General features: G+C 31.6%; 7 protein-coding genes across 7 annotated transcripts, besides 4 other annotated features; 3 read left to right on the forward strand and 4 right to left on the reverse strand.

Moving 5' to 3' along the window:
- Window positions 1-282: 282 nt before the first annotated feature.
- Window positions 283-1,377, reverse strand: TVAGG3_0967840 (ubiquitin protein ligase protein; the record flags this gene model as incomplete). The annotated part of the gene is made up of 1 exon (XM_001328587.2): window positions 544-1,377. One exon carries the CDS (start codon window positions 1,375-1,377, stop codon window positions 544-546), a length of 834 nt encoding a protein of 277 aa, XP_001328622.1.
- Window positions 1,378-1,822: 445 nt separating this feature from the next.
- Window positions 1,823-1,893: a mobile genetic element.
- A 21-nt stretch (window positions 1,894-1,914) lies between these two features.
- Window positions 1,915-2,220: a mobile genetic element.
- A 1,258-nt stretch (window positions 2,221-3,478) lies between these two features.
- Window positions 3,479-3,515: a mobile genetic element.
- Window positions 3,516-4,692: 1,177 nt separating this feature from the next.
- Window positions 4,693-4,730: a mobile genetic element.
- Window positions 4,731-5,053: 323 nt separating this feature from the next.
- TVAGG3_0967890 (protein kinase protein) lies at window positions 5,054-7,743 on the reverse strand (the record flags this gene model as incomplete). The annotated part of the gene is made up of 1 exon (XM_001328586.1): window positions 5,080-7,743. The coding sequence occupies one exon, from the start codon at window positions 7,741-7,743 to the stop codon at window positions 5,080-5,082; it is 2,664 nt and encodes an 887-aa protein (XP_001328621.1).
- A 118-nt stretch (window positions 7,744-7,861) lies between these two features.
- Window positions 7,862-9,334, forward strand: TVAGG3_0967900 (armadillo (ARM) repeat-containing protein family; the record flags this gene model as incomplete). Its single annotated transcript, XM_001328585.2, has 1 exon — window positions 7,862-9,334. The coding sequence occupies one exon, from the start codon at window positions 7,862-7,864 to the stop codon at window positions 9,332-9,334; it is 1,473 nt and encodes a 490-aa protein (XP_001328620.1).
- TVAGG3_0967910 (uncharacterized protein) lies at window positions 9,334-9,933 on the forward strand (the record flags this gene model as incomplete). The annotated part of the gene is made up of 1 exon (XM_001328584.1): window positions 9,334-9,933. One exon carries the CDS (start codon window positions 9,334-9,336, stop codon window positions 9,931-9,933), a length of 600 nt encoding a protein of 199 aa, XP_001328619.1.
- A 560-nt stretch (window positions 9,934-10,493) lies between these two features.
- On the forward strand, window positions 10,494-11,830 carry TVAGG3_0967920 (uncharacterized protein; the record flags this gene model as incomplete). The annotated part of the gene is made up of 1 exon (XM_001328583.2): window positions 10,629-11,801. The coding sequence occupies one exon, from the start codon at window positions 10,629-10,631 to the stop codon at window positions 11,799-11,801; it is 1,173 nt and encodes a 390-aa protein (XP_001328618.1).
- Window positions 11,831-12,338: 508 nt separating this feature from the next.
- On the reverse strand, window positions 12,339-13,001 carry TVAGG3_0967930 (SNAP receptor protein; the record flags this gene model as incomplete). The annotated part of the gene is made up of 1 exon (XM_001328582.1): window positions 12,387-13,001. The coding sequence occupies one exon, from the start codon at window positions 12,999-13,001 to the stop codon at window positions 12,387-12,389; it is 615 nt and encodes a 204-aa protein (XP_001328617.1).
- Window positions 13,002-13,542: 541 nt separating this feature from the next.
- TVAGG3_0967940 (bifunctional inhibitor/lipid-transfer protein/seed storage 2s albumin superfamily protein family) lies at window positions 13,543-15,538 on the reverse strand (the record flags this gene model as incomplete). Its single annotated transcript, XM_001328581.2, has 1 exon — window positions 13,613-15,430. The coding sequence occupies one exon, from the start codon at window positions 15,428-15,430 to the stop codon at window positions 13,613-13,615; it is 1,818 nt and encodes a 605-aa protein (XP_001328616.1).
- Window positions 15,539-16,105: the final 567 nt, after the last annotated feature.

A 16,105-nucleotide genomic window follows, 5' to 3' on the forward strand; every position in this document is an offset into this window, starting at 1 on the left:
TAAATATATTCAAATTTGGCAATCCAATAGATTTTTAAAAAATAGGTAAATAAAAATAGATTACATATGCAGCAGATTTAGAACATGAAACAAATCTTATAGTGACCCAAAAAAAAATTCATGATCCAAAAAAAAAAATTGGATAAATGGGAATCAAACCTTGGCATAATGAATCATTATGTCGGATGTTTCCACTACACCGGCAGTTCGAAAAATACCCTTGGTGGTTCTATTTAATAGCTACTCCCAACGATAGGCGGTGTCCCCAGCTTTAGAGGGGTGGTAAAAGTAAGGAAAATCTGGGTAATTGAAGGAGATTTACGCAATTTTGTTGACATTGACTGTTAGTATCATTCGAACCACTGCTATATTTGAAGCACTCTGGGTCCAAAATATATTTCCGCAATTCAAATTTCAGTGATTAATGAAAATATTCAAACATACTCCCTTAATAATTTTGTGACAAAGAGACATCACCAATGTTAACAAAATATGTCCAATTCATATCACCAAAAGGGATCTCACATAACTTTAACCATCACTTTACATATCGATTATTACTTTCAACTTTTCTCCTAAGATTTCAGGAGATTTGAATGGGTTCAATTCTAATGTATTGCTATATGTATGAGAAATTGGATTGCTATATTCGTTTTCATCATGATCAGATATCGATTTTATTTCAAGCTTTAAAAGCAAATCGGGCTTAAATGTTTTACTTCCAGTGATGAATTTTAATAATTTCAGCAATTCATCATCAGTAAAACCTAAAATGGCCTCTACGAAAACCGGCCACACTTTAAGACTTCGAGATTGATGAGAAAATAATGCCAAGAATGACTGTAAGTTTAGCATTTTGAAGTCCTTTCGAATCTCTAACATGTCAAGAAGATCATTGTATTTACTAGAATTTTTAACAATATCGTAGGGCGTTTTATTTGTATTGTCTTTAATATTTTTTCTTATTCCTGGTTGAGAGCAAAGAAATTCACATATACGAAAATCGAAATTATTGGCTGCAATTAAGAGTTGCGTTGATGCATTTTCAGAAGATTTGAAATCAACAAATTGAGATGCAAATTTGACACCATCAAGATTTCCATTTTCGCAAAATGCCAAAAGAATCCGCTCTGATTGACCCAAATCTTTATAAAGACCAAGTTTATTGAAACCTATAAAAAAGTTCAGATTGTTCTCTTTTGCTGCATATATAATAAAATTCAAATTATTTCTTTTTGGCTCAATTAAATTAGTCATTTTGTTATTTATAGCATATTTCAAAGTGGTAATATCTTCAAATCTAACAGCTTCATCAAGAATTTCGTAGAGTTTTTTGAGATCGCTGAATATAGATACAAGGTGATGTGAATTTTGCATCCCTGGGATGGACGATACACCCAAAGTGTCACCTTTTTTGGATAACAAAAATTTATATATATGAGAGTTCTGCAAATCATATGCACAATATCTATTCTGCCTGACTTCTTGTATATAGGAGTCAGGCTGAATAGATATTGTGCATGTGGCAATATAAGTATTTCCGAGATTGCCATCGTGCGCTATAGCACACTACTTCTCCTTGGTCCTAGCTCGGTTCCAAGGATATCGGTGTTCAAGGATTTGGCAAGGTCCTCCTGAAGTCTCTCATTCGATGAGAGATTTCGGAAGAACCTTGCCTTAGAGTATTCCAACTCTTGTTCTCTTGTCCCTGAATAGTCAGAAAAGCTATTTGACTACTTAAGGCAGAGATTATCCGAGGTCCCTCATTTGATGAGAGGCCTCGGATAATCTCTGCCTTAAAGTTGTACACTTGTAGTCCATCAGAATATAAGTATACACGGATAGGACAGCTTTCTTCTGAAGTCTTAGATTTGATGAGAAGCCTCAGAAGAAAACTGTCCTATTTTATAATAGGAGGAGTTTCAGAAGCTCCAGAGCTCCCTTTCGTAAGGAATAAGAGCTTTGGAGCTCCTGGTTCGAAGATGTGCTTCGCATCTTTCATCAGCATAGGATATTTATCAACTGGGACTCTGTTGATGAAGACTCAGGAGCTCCAAAGCTCCCTTTCGTAAGGATTAGGAGCTTTGGAGCTCCTGGTTCGTAGATGGGCTTCGTATCTTTCATCAAAAGAGGCCCAAATGGTAAATATCCTCTGCTGATGAGCTTCAGGAGCTCCGAGGCTCCCTCTCGTAACGATTAGGAGCTTTGTAGCTCCTGAAGGTAAGGTAGGATTGCTCTGATCTCTAATCAGTAGATGCCATGCCTCATTATGGACTCTACTGACAAGAGATCAAGAGCTCCAAGGACTCCCTTTTTAGCTAGTGGCATTCTCACCATTTAGTAGGATCGCTGATCCTATTAATGAAGTGATCACTTTATCTCCGTTTTGAATAAATTGAATTTTTTTACAAAAATTTAGTATTTTTTATAAACATCACATATATATTATAAATACGTAAATATATTCTTTAATTCAAAAAAATCAATTCGGTTTCGGGCTGGGTATCCCAGCCCCAAGTATTCAATTTTATTCAATTTTTTTAGAATTTTGGGTTGGGGTGCCCAGACCAAAACAAACTTTATATTTTGATGTGTAGATGCGTATGTGTACATCATTATTGCGTTATATATTATATTTTTAATGAAAAAAAATCTGATTCAAAAAAAAATTATCACTAATTAGTTGATAATATAAAGAAAAAATATATAAATTGTATGTTTTGAGAGTATTTATCCACATTCACTCATATGAATTTCATTAAATAGTGTCTTTTTACTCCAAAATTTATTTTGAATTATTGAAATCAAAGAAAAAAAGCTAGAAAAATTTCTCGAAATTTTTATTTTTTAAAAAATTTTGGATTTTATATTAAAAACTGACACTGGGAGGACGATAGAGCTGGGATTAGAGATACCCCGCTCACTTGGGAAAAATACGGATCTATATCGCTGAACGTAATTATATTTTTCTTTAAATGATATATTCTATGAATTCTTTCCTCACGATCAGCGCTTTTCATATTTATTTTTATATTATTTATTCTTTCTTCTTGAATCTTTTTTAATTTATTTATTCTTTCTTCACTTTGAGAAGATGATTGACTAGATTGTAATACTGATTTAAGATCTGATATAAATTGAAATTTGAATATTTGTGAAATTGAATCTAAAGCAGAGAAAGCTTCGGATGTATTGTTGTTGAAATTGATATGTATATGCTGCATTTTCAAAATATTTTTGAATTCGTGTTGAGATTTCATTAAATTGTTGAACTGAAAGTTTTGCATAATCAAGTAATGTACAAAGCTGTTTAGTTGTGCGCAATTCGAAGAAATCATCATTGCTACACCACTGTGAAACGTTGGTCGCCAATGTTTGATAATCAATGCTCATTCAGAAAAAATGCTGTCTTTTATTTTATTTTTTTTTAAATACATGACTAAGAATCTAATAAATCTCAGAAGCTGACACATATATGTAATAAACAGAAATTCATCAAAAGTGACAGCTCTCAATTTTTTGACATTTGTAAATTCTAAATTGAATGAGAAAAATGAAATAATACTAAGCATAATACAATATTCTAGATTTAATTATAATTAGGAAAAAGTGAGTTTTGAGAGTACTTTTCATAGGCATATAGAATGAAATCTTCTGAAAAATAATATCACATAAACTCATATTATTTTCTAATATATAACTATTTTATATAAAAATCAAATTCAATGATCTTAAAAGCGAAGGATAAACCCCAAAAATTACGAATATAATGAGTGGGAATATAATGCTTATCTATCATAAAAACATATGAAATATCAACTTTTGCTTTACGCCTAATTTTTGACGACAATTAGCAAAAAATGTTAAATGTTAACACTCAGTCCATTTGAATATGAAAAATAAAATTGACTTTGATTAAATGTTTTTATTTATCATGCAATTCTTCTTGCGACCAAAGATTTGAATAAAATTTCAAAAAATAAGATAGCTTAAAAAATAATATACGGTAGTGTTTACTAATAGATGAATAGTATATAAATTCTATTAAAATGGATTTGATCCAAAAAAATATAAAACCAAAAATAATTGTTATAATTTAAATGAAGAAGTAATTTAAAACGATTTTATTTATGATCAAATTTTATATATTTTTTTGGATCAAATCCATTTTAATAGAATTTATATACTATTCATCTATTAGTAAACACTACCGTATATTATTTTTTAAGCTATCTTATTTTTTGAACTTTTATTCAAATCTTTGGTCGCAAGAAGAATTGCATGATAAATAAAAACATTTAATCAAAGTCAATTTTATTTTTCATATTCAAATGGACTGAGTGTTAACATTTAACATTTTTTGCTAATTGTCGTCAAAAATTAGGCGTAAAGCAAAAGTTGATATTTCATATGTTTTTATGATAGATAAGCATTATATTCCCACTCATTATATTCGTAATTTTTGGGGTTTATCCTTCGCTTTTAAGATCATTGAATTTGATTTTTATATAAAATAGTTATATATTAGAAAATAATATGAGTTTATGTGATATTATTTTTCAGAAGATTTTGTGTTCTTCTTCAAAATTTTATTTTTTATTAAAAAGAATCTTTACAAAATATACATTTACTTTAATTAATATTTAAAAACGTGCTCTATCAAAAGTTCCAAAAATTCAATATTTTAGCTTTTCTGAGGTGTCACTTTTGATGAATTTCTGTTTACAACATATATGTTTTCTGAAAACGTTTGTCTTGCGAAAATGACAATCATATCAATTGAGTTTCATTTTTTTTTGGTCGAAACATATCAATTCATGAGTAAAACAGTATTGATTTGTTAATTTATTAGTAATATATTATTGAACATAATGAAACATTTCTTTGTCCTAAGGATGCCACTTTGGAATCAATGCTTGAATATAATTTTATAATAAATCTAGTTAAGAAGTTTCATTTTTTGAATTTTAAGAATTTTCTCACTTTTCATCCAAAGTGTCATTATTTCTCCAATTAAAAATTGAGATGAAATAGATTTCTTTGATAATTTTTCAAACGCAAACATATAAACAAAACATTTTATTCAGACAACAACATTTTCATATTTCTAAGGAATGTAATTGCAAGATTTCCAAATTTTTGGACTTGTTTCAATTTATCGAAGTATTGAACTAATCCTAGCTGGATAAAGATCCAAGCACATTCTCTATGGAATGAGAGTGATGTTATTACATGCACTACTTTCGAATAAAGGTATTTATTAGTTAATAATTCAACTAATTTTTCTGAATACAAAAGAAATGAGTCACTATAACCGATTCTACACAAATTATCAATGACAATGAGTGTTGAAAATATAGATTCATTTGTTTCGCTGCATAAAGATGCTTCAACAAATGATTTAGTAAAATTATATTTTTCTAAATTTTCAAAAATTTGTTTGGTCAAGTTAATTCTAGTCAGTATTGATGCTATGGTTGCAAACAATTCATAATCCTGACTTGATGCCAACGATTCCATAAATTTTCCAAAATATTCTGAATCACAAAGTTCTTGACGATATTTTTCATGAACAAATAGCATCAAGAACAGTTTTGTTGCTTCTTTTGGATATTTTGATGAATCTTTCATCCATACTGATGATTTTACGATCAAATCAGAATTATCTTGCTTGGAAGTGACAATTCTCAACAGAATTAGCCATGTATAACGACTCTCGCATGTATGACACATCAAAATAGACACGAAATCATTAGAATAAGGTATTTCTTGGCTTCTTAACAGTAAATTCAAGGATTTCTCCCATAATTTAGCGTTTGACAGATGAGAAATGATCAATGTATGGTCAATTGATGAGAAATCATTTGTTAAATTGATGATTCCATCATAAGAAACCGAAATTGTTTCAACATCCGTGGAAGAAATTCCAATAATGAACGAACTGAGTACATGGGAGCTTCTCGCTGATGCATACGACTCATAATGTGTCACTAAATAGTATAAAATAGTAAGAATTTCGGCGCCATATTTGGTATTTATGAAATCTTGAAGGATATGAAGAGGAATATCAGCAATAAACCATGGGCTTTCAAGAGTACCAAACAAACTACAGTATTTGTGTAGCAAAGGAAACATTTTTTCTGGATTTATTTTCAATAATTTGATGAAAGTTTGGACATGATTCTGATTCAACAAATGTGGCATGTTGGAAACAATGCAGCCATAACAATCAATTAAACTACTTGCAATTTCTTCTGGAATATCTTCTATTTTGGTAAAAAAACCTTTTTCATTGAACAATTTGATGAATTCTGGGTTTTCTTTCATCAGATCAAGCGAATAATTAACAATTACGCTTAAAATAACGTTTGAAGTTCCTTCATGGTAATATTCTAAAATTGGAGCGGAATTTTTATCGAAATCAGAGAGGGATGTTGTTGAGTATCGCTGAAGTAGTGATTTAAAGCCAGGATGAGTAAGTTTGTCGTAATTTATTATTTCAATTTTATTTTCTTCATCAAAAATTGAAGATTTTCTCATAATTGCAGGCATCTTGATACAGGAACAAATATTTTCAAGGTCATTCTCTTCTATTTCTTCTTCTTCCTCCAAATCAGAATAATCTTCGTCTTCTTCATCTTCTTCATCAATTTGAGGGTCTTTAATTTCTTCCTCTTCACTTGAACTGTTCTCTTCATATGAACTGTCCGCTTCTTCAACTTTTTTCCTGTTTAATTTGAATTTCTTTTGAATTTTATTGGAAATTTTGGGTCCATTTTCAGGATCAATAGTATTTTTCTTTGGTTCCATACTTTCCTGTATTTGAATTAGGTTTTTGGCGTAATTTGACACTTCATTATGATTTGCTTTTGGAAATGTAACATTTCCGCTGTGAAATTCATCAAATATATCTTCAAATGATGGCCTTTCATCTGGATTTTGTGACCAACATCTTGTTATTAAGTTCTTAAGTGGTTCTGGCGTAATTTGAGAAAAATTTGGACGTAATCCTTTTTTAATTACTAAATCTATGATTTCGGATTGTTTAATATCTGTATATGGTCGTACTTTTTCTGACAACTCATACAATAATAGCCCATATAAGTAGATATCAGATTTATAATCGTATGAATTGGATAAAGCTGCTTCTGGAGCTGTGTAAATGGGCGATTCAATCATTTTCGTTAAAATCGAGTTTTCATCTACAAATCTAGCGTTTCCAAAATCCGAAATTTTGGCCATAAAATTTTGATCGAGTAAAACATTTGAAACACGTAAATGTCTATGCATTATTGATATCGAATGCAGATATTGCATACCCCAAGCAACACCAATTGCAATTTCCGTGAGAATTGTATCTGTTAAAAGGTTCTTTTTGTTTTCGTGAGGTGCATATAGGAAAGATTCAAGTGAATTATTCGGCATATATTCAGTGATTATCGAATATGGTGGAACTGATGTATATCCAATGAATCTAATAACACATGGATTATTGCAAGCAGCTAAGGTCCGAACTTCTGATGTAAAACTCTTAAAATTGTCATTTAGAACGTTTTTATCATAAATCTGTTTGATTGCACATTCACGAAGTGTTGGATTATGTGTTGCTCTGAAAACTTTTGAGCATTCGCCATTACCAACCTCTCCAATGATCTTAAAATCATTAATATCCAAATTGTATTGAGGAAAATCTTCAAGTAATTCAAGGAGATTGCCGTTTGATGAAAATACGGCAGTCGTCATAAAATTTTTAGTATTGAAATTTGTGAAATACCCTTCCAATAAAACTAATTTTAATACTCAATGGAAATGGTCAAATAAAATAAGACTTTTACTATAGTTGTCACTTTTTACCTTAAAAATGACTGATTTAGATGAAAGCATTGTTGAAGAAGTCTGCAAGATGTTAAATGCATCTCAAGACTTCGATCAAGATATACAGAACGAAATATTCCGAGATATGTCATCATTTCAAAGCCAATCAGATATTGCACTTTATTTATTATCTGCTGTTGCAAATGGCGACTTATCAGATACATCAAGATGCGTTTCAGCTATATTAATGCGCAGATTTTTTGCGTTTACGAAAAATGCTACAAAAGAAATCTTCAAAACAAATATTTACCCAGTTTTAGCTCCATTTTTTGATTTATCACCTTCACCATTAGTCAACTGTGTTTCATCATTATTTGCAGATATGTTAAAATACTTTGGTATCGATACATTCCCAGATATACCTCAAATAATTTTTAATCTCCTCGAAAAACAAACAGAACAAAGCCAAAGTGGCTTGAGTCTCATCTACGAACTTCTCTTACGAGATATAGACTTGGATATATCAATACTAAATCTTCTTTCCCAGCATTTAACAACAGAACATTCTTCTTTCGTTTCGAAAATTTTGTCACTTTTTGCAAAAAAATTTCCGAATGAAATTTTTGAGAATATTTTAACGACAACAGTATTTCAGATTGAGTTCAATGAACTACAAGAAGAAGAGATACTCCAAACAATCAATATTTGCAGAGAAATTTTAAATTCAAGAATTGATGAAGAAATCTTTGTTTTTTTACTGAATTCTTTGAACAGCAGAATAGAAAATGTAACATTTGCAGCTGCTGAAATATTTTGTGACAACGAAAATCTTCCTTTTATTGAAGAAATTGTAATTTCTTTGTTTAACAATTTAGATATGAACAAAAACATATATATTGCGAATTCCACGACCCAATGCATGTCATCACTAAGATATTTGGCTCATTTACATCCACAGGAAACTGTTGAATTGATTTCAAAATTAATTTCAAATGAAAAAAATGTCAAAAAAAGTCTTCGAGCCATTCCAAGTATTATTGACATTTGTGATGACCAAAATCAACTGATATCGTTTATTATTGATAAAATGAAAGAAGACCCAATAGATGCAATGGATGTAATTTCAGAGATCTCTCAATTTTTGAATGAAATTTCATCGTTTTCCATTGAAAATGTTATTCAATTTTTAATGTCAAATGATATTTCAACACGTGTTTCGTGTCTTCGATGTTTGGAGAATATACTCAAAAACATCAATCTTCAACCTGATCCTCTTTCCTCAATTTTTATGTCTCTTTTTGACAAAATTACTGAATGGGAAGTAATTTTATTGTTGAGAACTTTGAGATCATTTTTCTTGACTGTTTGTGATAATGCTGACAGCCAAACATTCAAAGATTTAGTTTACAGAGTTTGCTATACTTTTTCTGTTGTTGATGTTAATGATAAGTTTGTTGTTGCTGCAATTCCTTGTTTTGTAAGTTTGCCGAAATCTTCTTCTTTCCTTTACCAATGTTGATGTCTTTAGTTGGTGAGAAATTTTATGATTTTCTATTTTGCGATGATAGCCAATTATCATCATTAGGTTTAGATTTTTACACATCTGTTGTTGAGTCAGAAAGTGCTACGTTTCTTAATGATTTATTTTCAACTGTTTTACAGAAAATTGGACTGTTTTTAGGCTCATCTTTCAGCTTGCAAAGAATAAGTGGCTGGAGATTTGTTTATAGTTTGTTGTTACATAATATTGATATATTGAACGGAACTGAGAATTTGATATTGGATTTGATATGTGAAAAAACATCAAATACATTTGATTCTGATGTTATTGATATTGTTTGCGATATTATTTACGGACTAATAGGGTTTGTTGAAATTGATGAATTACACTGCAAAGGAATGTTCGAAATATATAAGTTATGCCAAAATCAAAGTTATAACTCTTTATATGTTTGCTCTTCTTTCCTCAAATTTATTGCAACATATTACTCTGTCGTAGAAGTAAGTAATGAATTATTTGAGTTTATGTCTTCTTCTTTCAATTTAATTGAAGGGACAGAAAAGCAAGAAGAATGCAAAAATTTCTTAGATTCATACAGCGAAATGAAAGCAAAATAATAAAAATATTTTCTATCCATGAAGAACAAATGTTTTTTTTAACATTTCCCTTTATATTCGTTGTTGTTACGAAACAAAAAGATGCATTTAAAGGGAAACAACTTAAGTGTGAAAATTGTATTTGTGTACTATGTGAAATAAGAACTCCGGCTATTACTTTATAATTTTTTTACTGCATAATAAAGAGCTGTTTGTTCATGTTTATCTTTTACACAAATTTTTGCATCATGTGAAATAAGGACATCGGCTTTTCTTTTTGATTATTTTAGAGTCATTATTACATAAGCTGCATTGGCTATGCTTAATACCAGATAAAATGAATTTAAATGGCAAAATCTCAATTAGATTTTCATGAATATAGAGAATCCGGCAGTGTAACATCATATTTTACTAATATGGCCAATTGTCATTATCGGTTTTATATTGATTATTGGGTATTAGCTATATTTAGAAAAATTATATTTGCTCGTTCGCATCTTCTCCTAAAATACTTATTTAGAGATTGCCAGTCGTTCTTAATCAGGTGTCTACTCAATTCCCTGTATACTCTGTATTCTCGCTTCAAAATCAATCTGGAAGCACTTAGCATTCCATCTATTTCTTCAAAATTTTGTATTTAAAATATTCATTAGAACATATTTAATTAGGAAAACTAAAATGCCATGAATCAGGATATCCTACCATAAAAAGTGACAATGTACGCGAAAGTGAAAACAGGAACTAACCAGTTCAATGCACTCAAATCAGACTCCGATGATGCTCAAGTCGAGGAGGAAGAGGAAGTACATGAAATACCAGTTGATCCAAAATCAAATTTAGGCAAATTCCAGCAAATTTCTAAAAATGCAAAAACTCTTCCAGAGCTTGCAAAGGCTTTCGATACATTTATTCGCAGCTTTGGCAAGAGTTCTCGCACTTACAACAACAAATTCGATACATATGATGGCCTTACTGTTAAAGAATACGATGATATCTTAACAGCAAGAATCCAATGCTACAATGACCGCGTTCCACAAGAGGTTCTTGATGATGCCTATTCTAAATACTCTTCTTTCAAATCCCCAGACCTCAGATCTCTTCTTGTTGATACAATTAAGGGATTAAAATCCAAGAATCAAAATGGACAAGGCGCACTTCTCTTAATTGCTGACGTTCTTTCACGAGAACCAGATCTTTTTACAAAAGATCTTTTAACATTTGAAGGAAAAGAACTTATCGACGCCGCTCCAGCTCTTGGATTCATTTACGCGTATGTCATCCAAAATTCAGCCAAACCACCTACAGGAAAATTCGTTCTTAGGATGTTTTGCCCAGTTTTCCTTAACCCAGAAGCATCATTAGGCGGATTAGCCGTTTGCGGTGCCCATTGTGCCATGAGAGCACTCAGACATTACCACGATCCAAGAGTAACTGCATTCCACTTCGCAGTGATCGATCGTCTCGTTCGAGATAAGTCAACAAATCGCGCAACACACATTTCACAAGTTTTCGATAAGTTTTCGAAAGCAATGAGAATTACACGCATGGATAAGTACGTATCTGCCATTATTACAGTCTTTGACGATATGCCACAATATAGGAACGAATTACTTGTCGCAAACGCCAAAGACAGCAAGCTATTCGTCGACGGATGGGTAGAATACAACAAAGAACACGAGGACGGTGTCAAAGCTTTCAAGGAAGTTACTGATCAATTGATATATGAAACACTTTACAAATTCCCACGCGAAACCATCGTTGGAGATTCAGACAACATCAGATTGATGAACAAGGAGATACAACTGAATAAGAGGAGTGTTCGTGAAATTATTCTCGGATTAGTCGCTGGCGCTGTATTTGTTTCTCATTATTATCTCGAACTCTTCTAAATAAATTCCTCAGTATTTAAATATTTGGCTTTTTTATAATTTATATAATTTTTTTTTTAAATAACATAAATAACTCGGTAAAATAAAGCAATCATATAAAAATAGTGATATAGTATGATTTTTTACTGTATCCATCAGATTTAAGTCTCTAAGTGCACAAATTTTTCATAACGTGGGTGATTTTATTCTCAATTATTTCCCAGGGGTTGCCGGCAAATGCCATGTAAAACTCTCAAAAGTGTGATCCTTATGGCTGGGTGAAAAATCACCCATGTTATTTCAAATTGTTCTTTTCCCAAGGAAATAGCATTATATTCTTTCATTGAAAATACATTCTCTATGCACACAAATCTAGATGCGTACATATTGTTATAGATAGATTTCTTATAAAATATCGGAATAACAAAATAGAGACACCCATTGTTTCTCAAGTAGTTATAAGCGAAATGTAATTTCAAGGTATGTTTTAGTTTCCAATTTCCTCATTTCAGTAAAATAGAAAAAAAAAATATTTTTGAAATGAATATTTATGATAGAATTATAACTTTTATTCAAACAACTCAATCTCTATAATGAATGCTATGATTATGGCGTAATAAACATGATAATTAAAATGATCAAAAGAATGAAAAGGATAATTATTGATAAGAAGATCCATCTGTACTTAGAAACGAATAATTTAAGCTTTAGACGTGTGTATGATGGGGAATTATGAGCTTCAGAGACTTCAGTAAATGTATTTTCATTCTGTGCGTTTTTATGATCTGATTCAATTGACTTTCCCAAATTAGCCAGTATTTGGTCAGAATCATCGATTTCTGTTGGCTGAATTTGTAAAGTCTTTGAATGCGCAAGAATTGTGTTTCTTAGTTGTGGTTCAAAATCACTCTGTAGGTCAAACGATGATGAAACTTCCCATTTGTTTGCATAAGATGTTAAGACTGTTTTTTGAATGCTTTCTAAAATACGAAATGCTTGATCTGCTTGAGCATCCACATCACAAGCAGCAATAACATTCAATTCTTTTTTATTATGAAGAATGAAAAATCGATATCCCAACTTGTCCACTCTCATTCTTTCGTTTGAGAGATCTTTTGATATCAGGATTTCATTAATTGCTATATCGAAATCACCATCACCACTAGCACTTTGTGCTAGGATAATATTATTTCGAGTAATTGCAAGATATTCTATTTCCATTCTTTGAAAAGTGACAAAAATAAAATCATACATCTTTTATTAAAATAAATATGAATTCAAATAGAGCCGATCAATACAAAGATAAATTTTCAAAAGAAGATGCTTTTGAAACATATTTTCTGATTTCATATCCCGAGAATAAAGTTCCAGCAGTTTAACATGTTCTTCAATGAAGTCGCCACATGCACAATTATCAAAATTGAATAAAAATTAATATTATCTTTAAATATAGGTCATCAAAATCGGAATAAAATGATTAAATGTAACTACAGATACAAATCATGATGCACACGAGCTATACATAGTGATTAATTATAGCATGGAACTCATTTAATACCTATTAATAATAGTGATATTTTTTAAAACATGGATTAAACTTATAAATATGGATCAATTAAATCTACCTTAGACTGAATATTTATGGTATAAGTTTCCGAAAGTATTTTCTTTGGGATTAATAAATTGAATACTATTACTCAATTTTTTTCTATGAATACTCACAAAAAAAAAATCAAATATTAAAAAGAGTTCATAAACAAATATGTATGAAAAGTTTAAATGGAAAATTTTTAATCGCATTTGAAGTAATGAAAATAAAATATTGAACAGGTTTATCTGAGATCTTTCTGCTCGAAGAAGTTTTCGATTTTCTCTTGTTCCTGGAAATCATCGACGAATGGATCATCAGTTTCAGTGATACCTGTTGTCCATAATGGGTTAGTATAAGTAATCGTGACATCAGCAGACGAAAGATCCTTAGCGGTGAGAACTGTTTCTTCCTGGAGTGACAAGGCCGAATCCTCTGTTGATTCATCCTTCTCTCTGAAGTACAAGAATAGGAAGATTGAAAGAGCGATGAGAGCGAGTAATCCACCAACAATACCAAGGATAAGTCCAAGTAATTTGGTCTTCTTGTTATGGGTGGTGTCTGTATTGGCTTGGACTTCTGGAATGTTTGGATTAAGTGTTGGTCCGACTGTGACAATGATAATGAGGTCAGATGGTGAAGGTGTGTACTTAGGAGTATTATGTGGTGTCGTTGCAACTGTTTCGTGAGGTGTTGGCTTAGGAATTGTGATGGTGAAATTAGGATAAAGTAAAGGAACGGAATAAGAGCCTGGGAATATCTTTCCTGACTTCAACGAAGCACCAATAACTGTTGCAGCTGATCTGTACTGTCTCTGTGTGATTGGAGTGTTGAATTTTGTAATTGGAGTGGCATAGTAAACGAAATTGGTTGGATTTGGAATATCATATGCAGTTCCATTTTCTGTTTCAGTTGCATTGATGTATGAAATGTTCGTTTCGTTGTAAATATTAGGAGCATCTCCAATTCCTGGTAAATCGGTTGTAATTACTTCGCAAATACCCCATGGCTCTAATGTAGTGTTTCTCATCTGTAAGTAGTTGACGGAACAGTTTCCATTCAAAGGACGATTAACTTTTGAAATTGCTTCATCTCTCTCGACTTCTGGGACTGCTCCGTACATGTAGTCATCGTATGTGACGTATTCTATGTAGCCATCAAGAAGAACTTCGTTACCAGCGCCTCCTCCCAAAGATGATCCGGTTGTTGTTGCTGAATCTTTGTAGAAACAGCAGTGGTAGGATTGGATGATACGCTGCTCGTAAGTCTTTGGTCCTTTTGGCAATGAACCCTTCCTGGAGTCAGAGAAAAAGTAAATTGCACCGCCACCTCTTCCATATTGATGATTAGGGATAACTGTATTGGCATAATCGTCACCAATAGTCTCGCCGCGTAATTTGGTCTTAGTATCTGTAGTCAAACGGTACTCTGTAGTTGAGGCATTAACTGTATTGTAGGCGAACCAGTTCCTGTGGAGTTTGAGGGAATCGCAGTTTGCTGTGGAGATGGCACCACCCGTGAAGGAGCATTTGTTACTGTAGAACTTGGAAAGTTCAATGTAAACTTCAACTGCGTAAGAAATAGCTATGGCACCGCCAACTTCTGAGGCAATGTTTTGTCTGAACTCAAGCCAGCCAGCAATAAGTGTCATTTGTGGAGAAAGATAGCTGCTTTCTGTTGGTTTGAATGTTGACTGGAAATAAATGGCGCCACCGTGCTTGTACGCCATGTTTGATGTAAATGTGGTGTTGTAAAGTAGCAAAGCTGATGCCTTGGCGCAAATGGCTCCACCTAAAGCAGCTTGATTGGATTCAAAGATTATGTGGTAATCAGGTGAATCTGAATGCGCTTGGAATATACTTTCGCATAGAAATATGGCGCCACCAGAGCTGGATGTAACTCCTGCACCAAAAGCAAAGTTATTTGAAAATTTTGTTCGGCCTTTAATTGTTAATTCGCATTTGTAAAATGTATTTGTCCTTCCTGTTGAACTGATTTCTTTATCTTCGATTGTAGTCGCTTGTTCATAATATTGATAAATATCTGAAGTTGATTCATCCATACCTTTTACGAAGATGGGCGCATCTTCATACTCTAATACATTTGGAAGATCGAAGGATTTAATTGTCTGGGTTAAAAAACAAAAGAAAAAACAGATCATTTACAAAATTATTGTCACTTTTGTTAATTTGAATGGTTTGAATTTTAACAATCAGGTCAATCATGAATATATAATCCAATCATATTCTAGTTCCAATAGAAAAGTCGATCATTACTCTTTTTTCAAATTTGAGAACAAATTCAAAATATTTACTGACTGTTAAAATTGTCTTATTATTACTTCATTATTGATACATAGCAATGACTAATTAAACGAGATTAGTATTCAAAAAATCTGACAATAGCTTTGGGGTTTTAAAAAACAATTTACTTTCACGAACTCTTTAAAAACAAATCAATAAATCAAATTTGAGTTGAAATCTGATTCAAAAATAATTTTGTTAATAACATTAAATACTCACTTATAAGAGTCTATGATTACAATTTTCTTAATAACGATCGATTTTTAACTGTGCTTCGATTTGTGTTTGCCTCAAAAATTTTTAAGATCATAACCTTAAAAATTAGTGGTTTTTATTAAGGGTGCACCCGTATGTACGTTTATTTAAGAGGAGGAGGATTACCCTCTCAATTTTGAGGGATTCGTTAGTTTATTTTCTCGATGAATATGCAATAA

The sequence above is a fragment of the Trichomonas vaginalis genome, chromosome I (genome assembly GCF_026262505.1).
Source record: "Trichomonas vaginalis G3 chromosome I, whole genome shotgun sequence".
Classification (NCBI taxonomy): Eukaryota; Parabasalia; order Trichomonadida; family Trichomonadidae; genus Trichomonas; species Trichomonas vaginalis.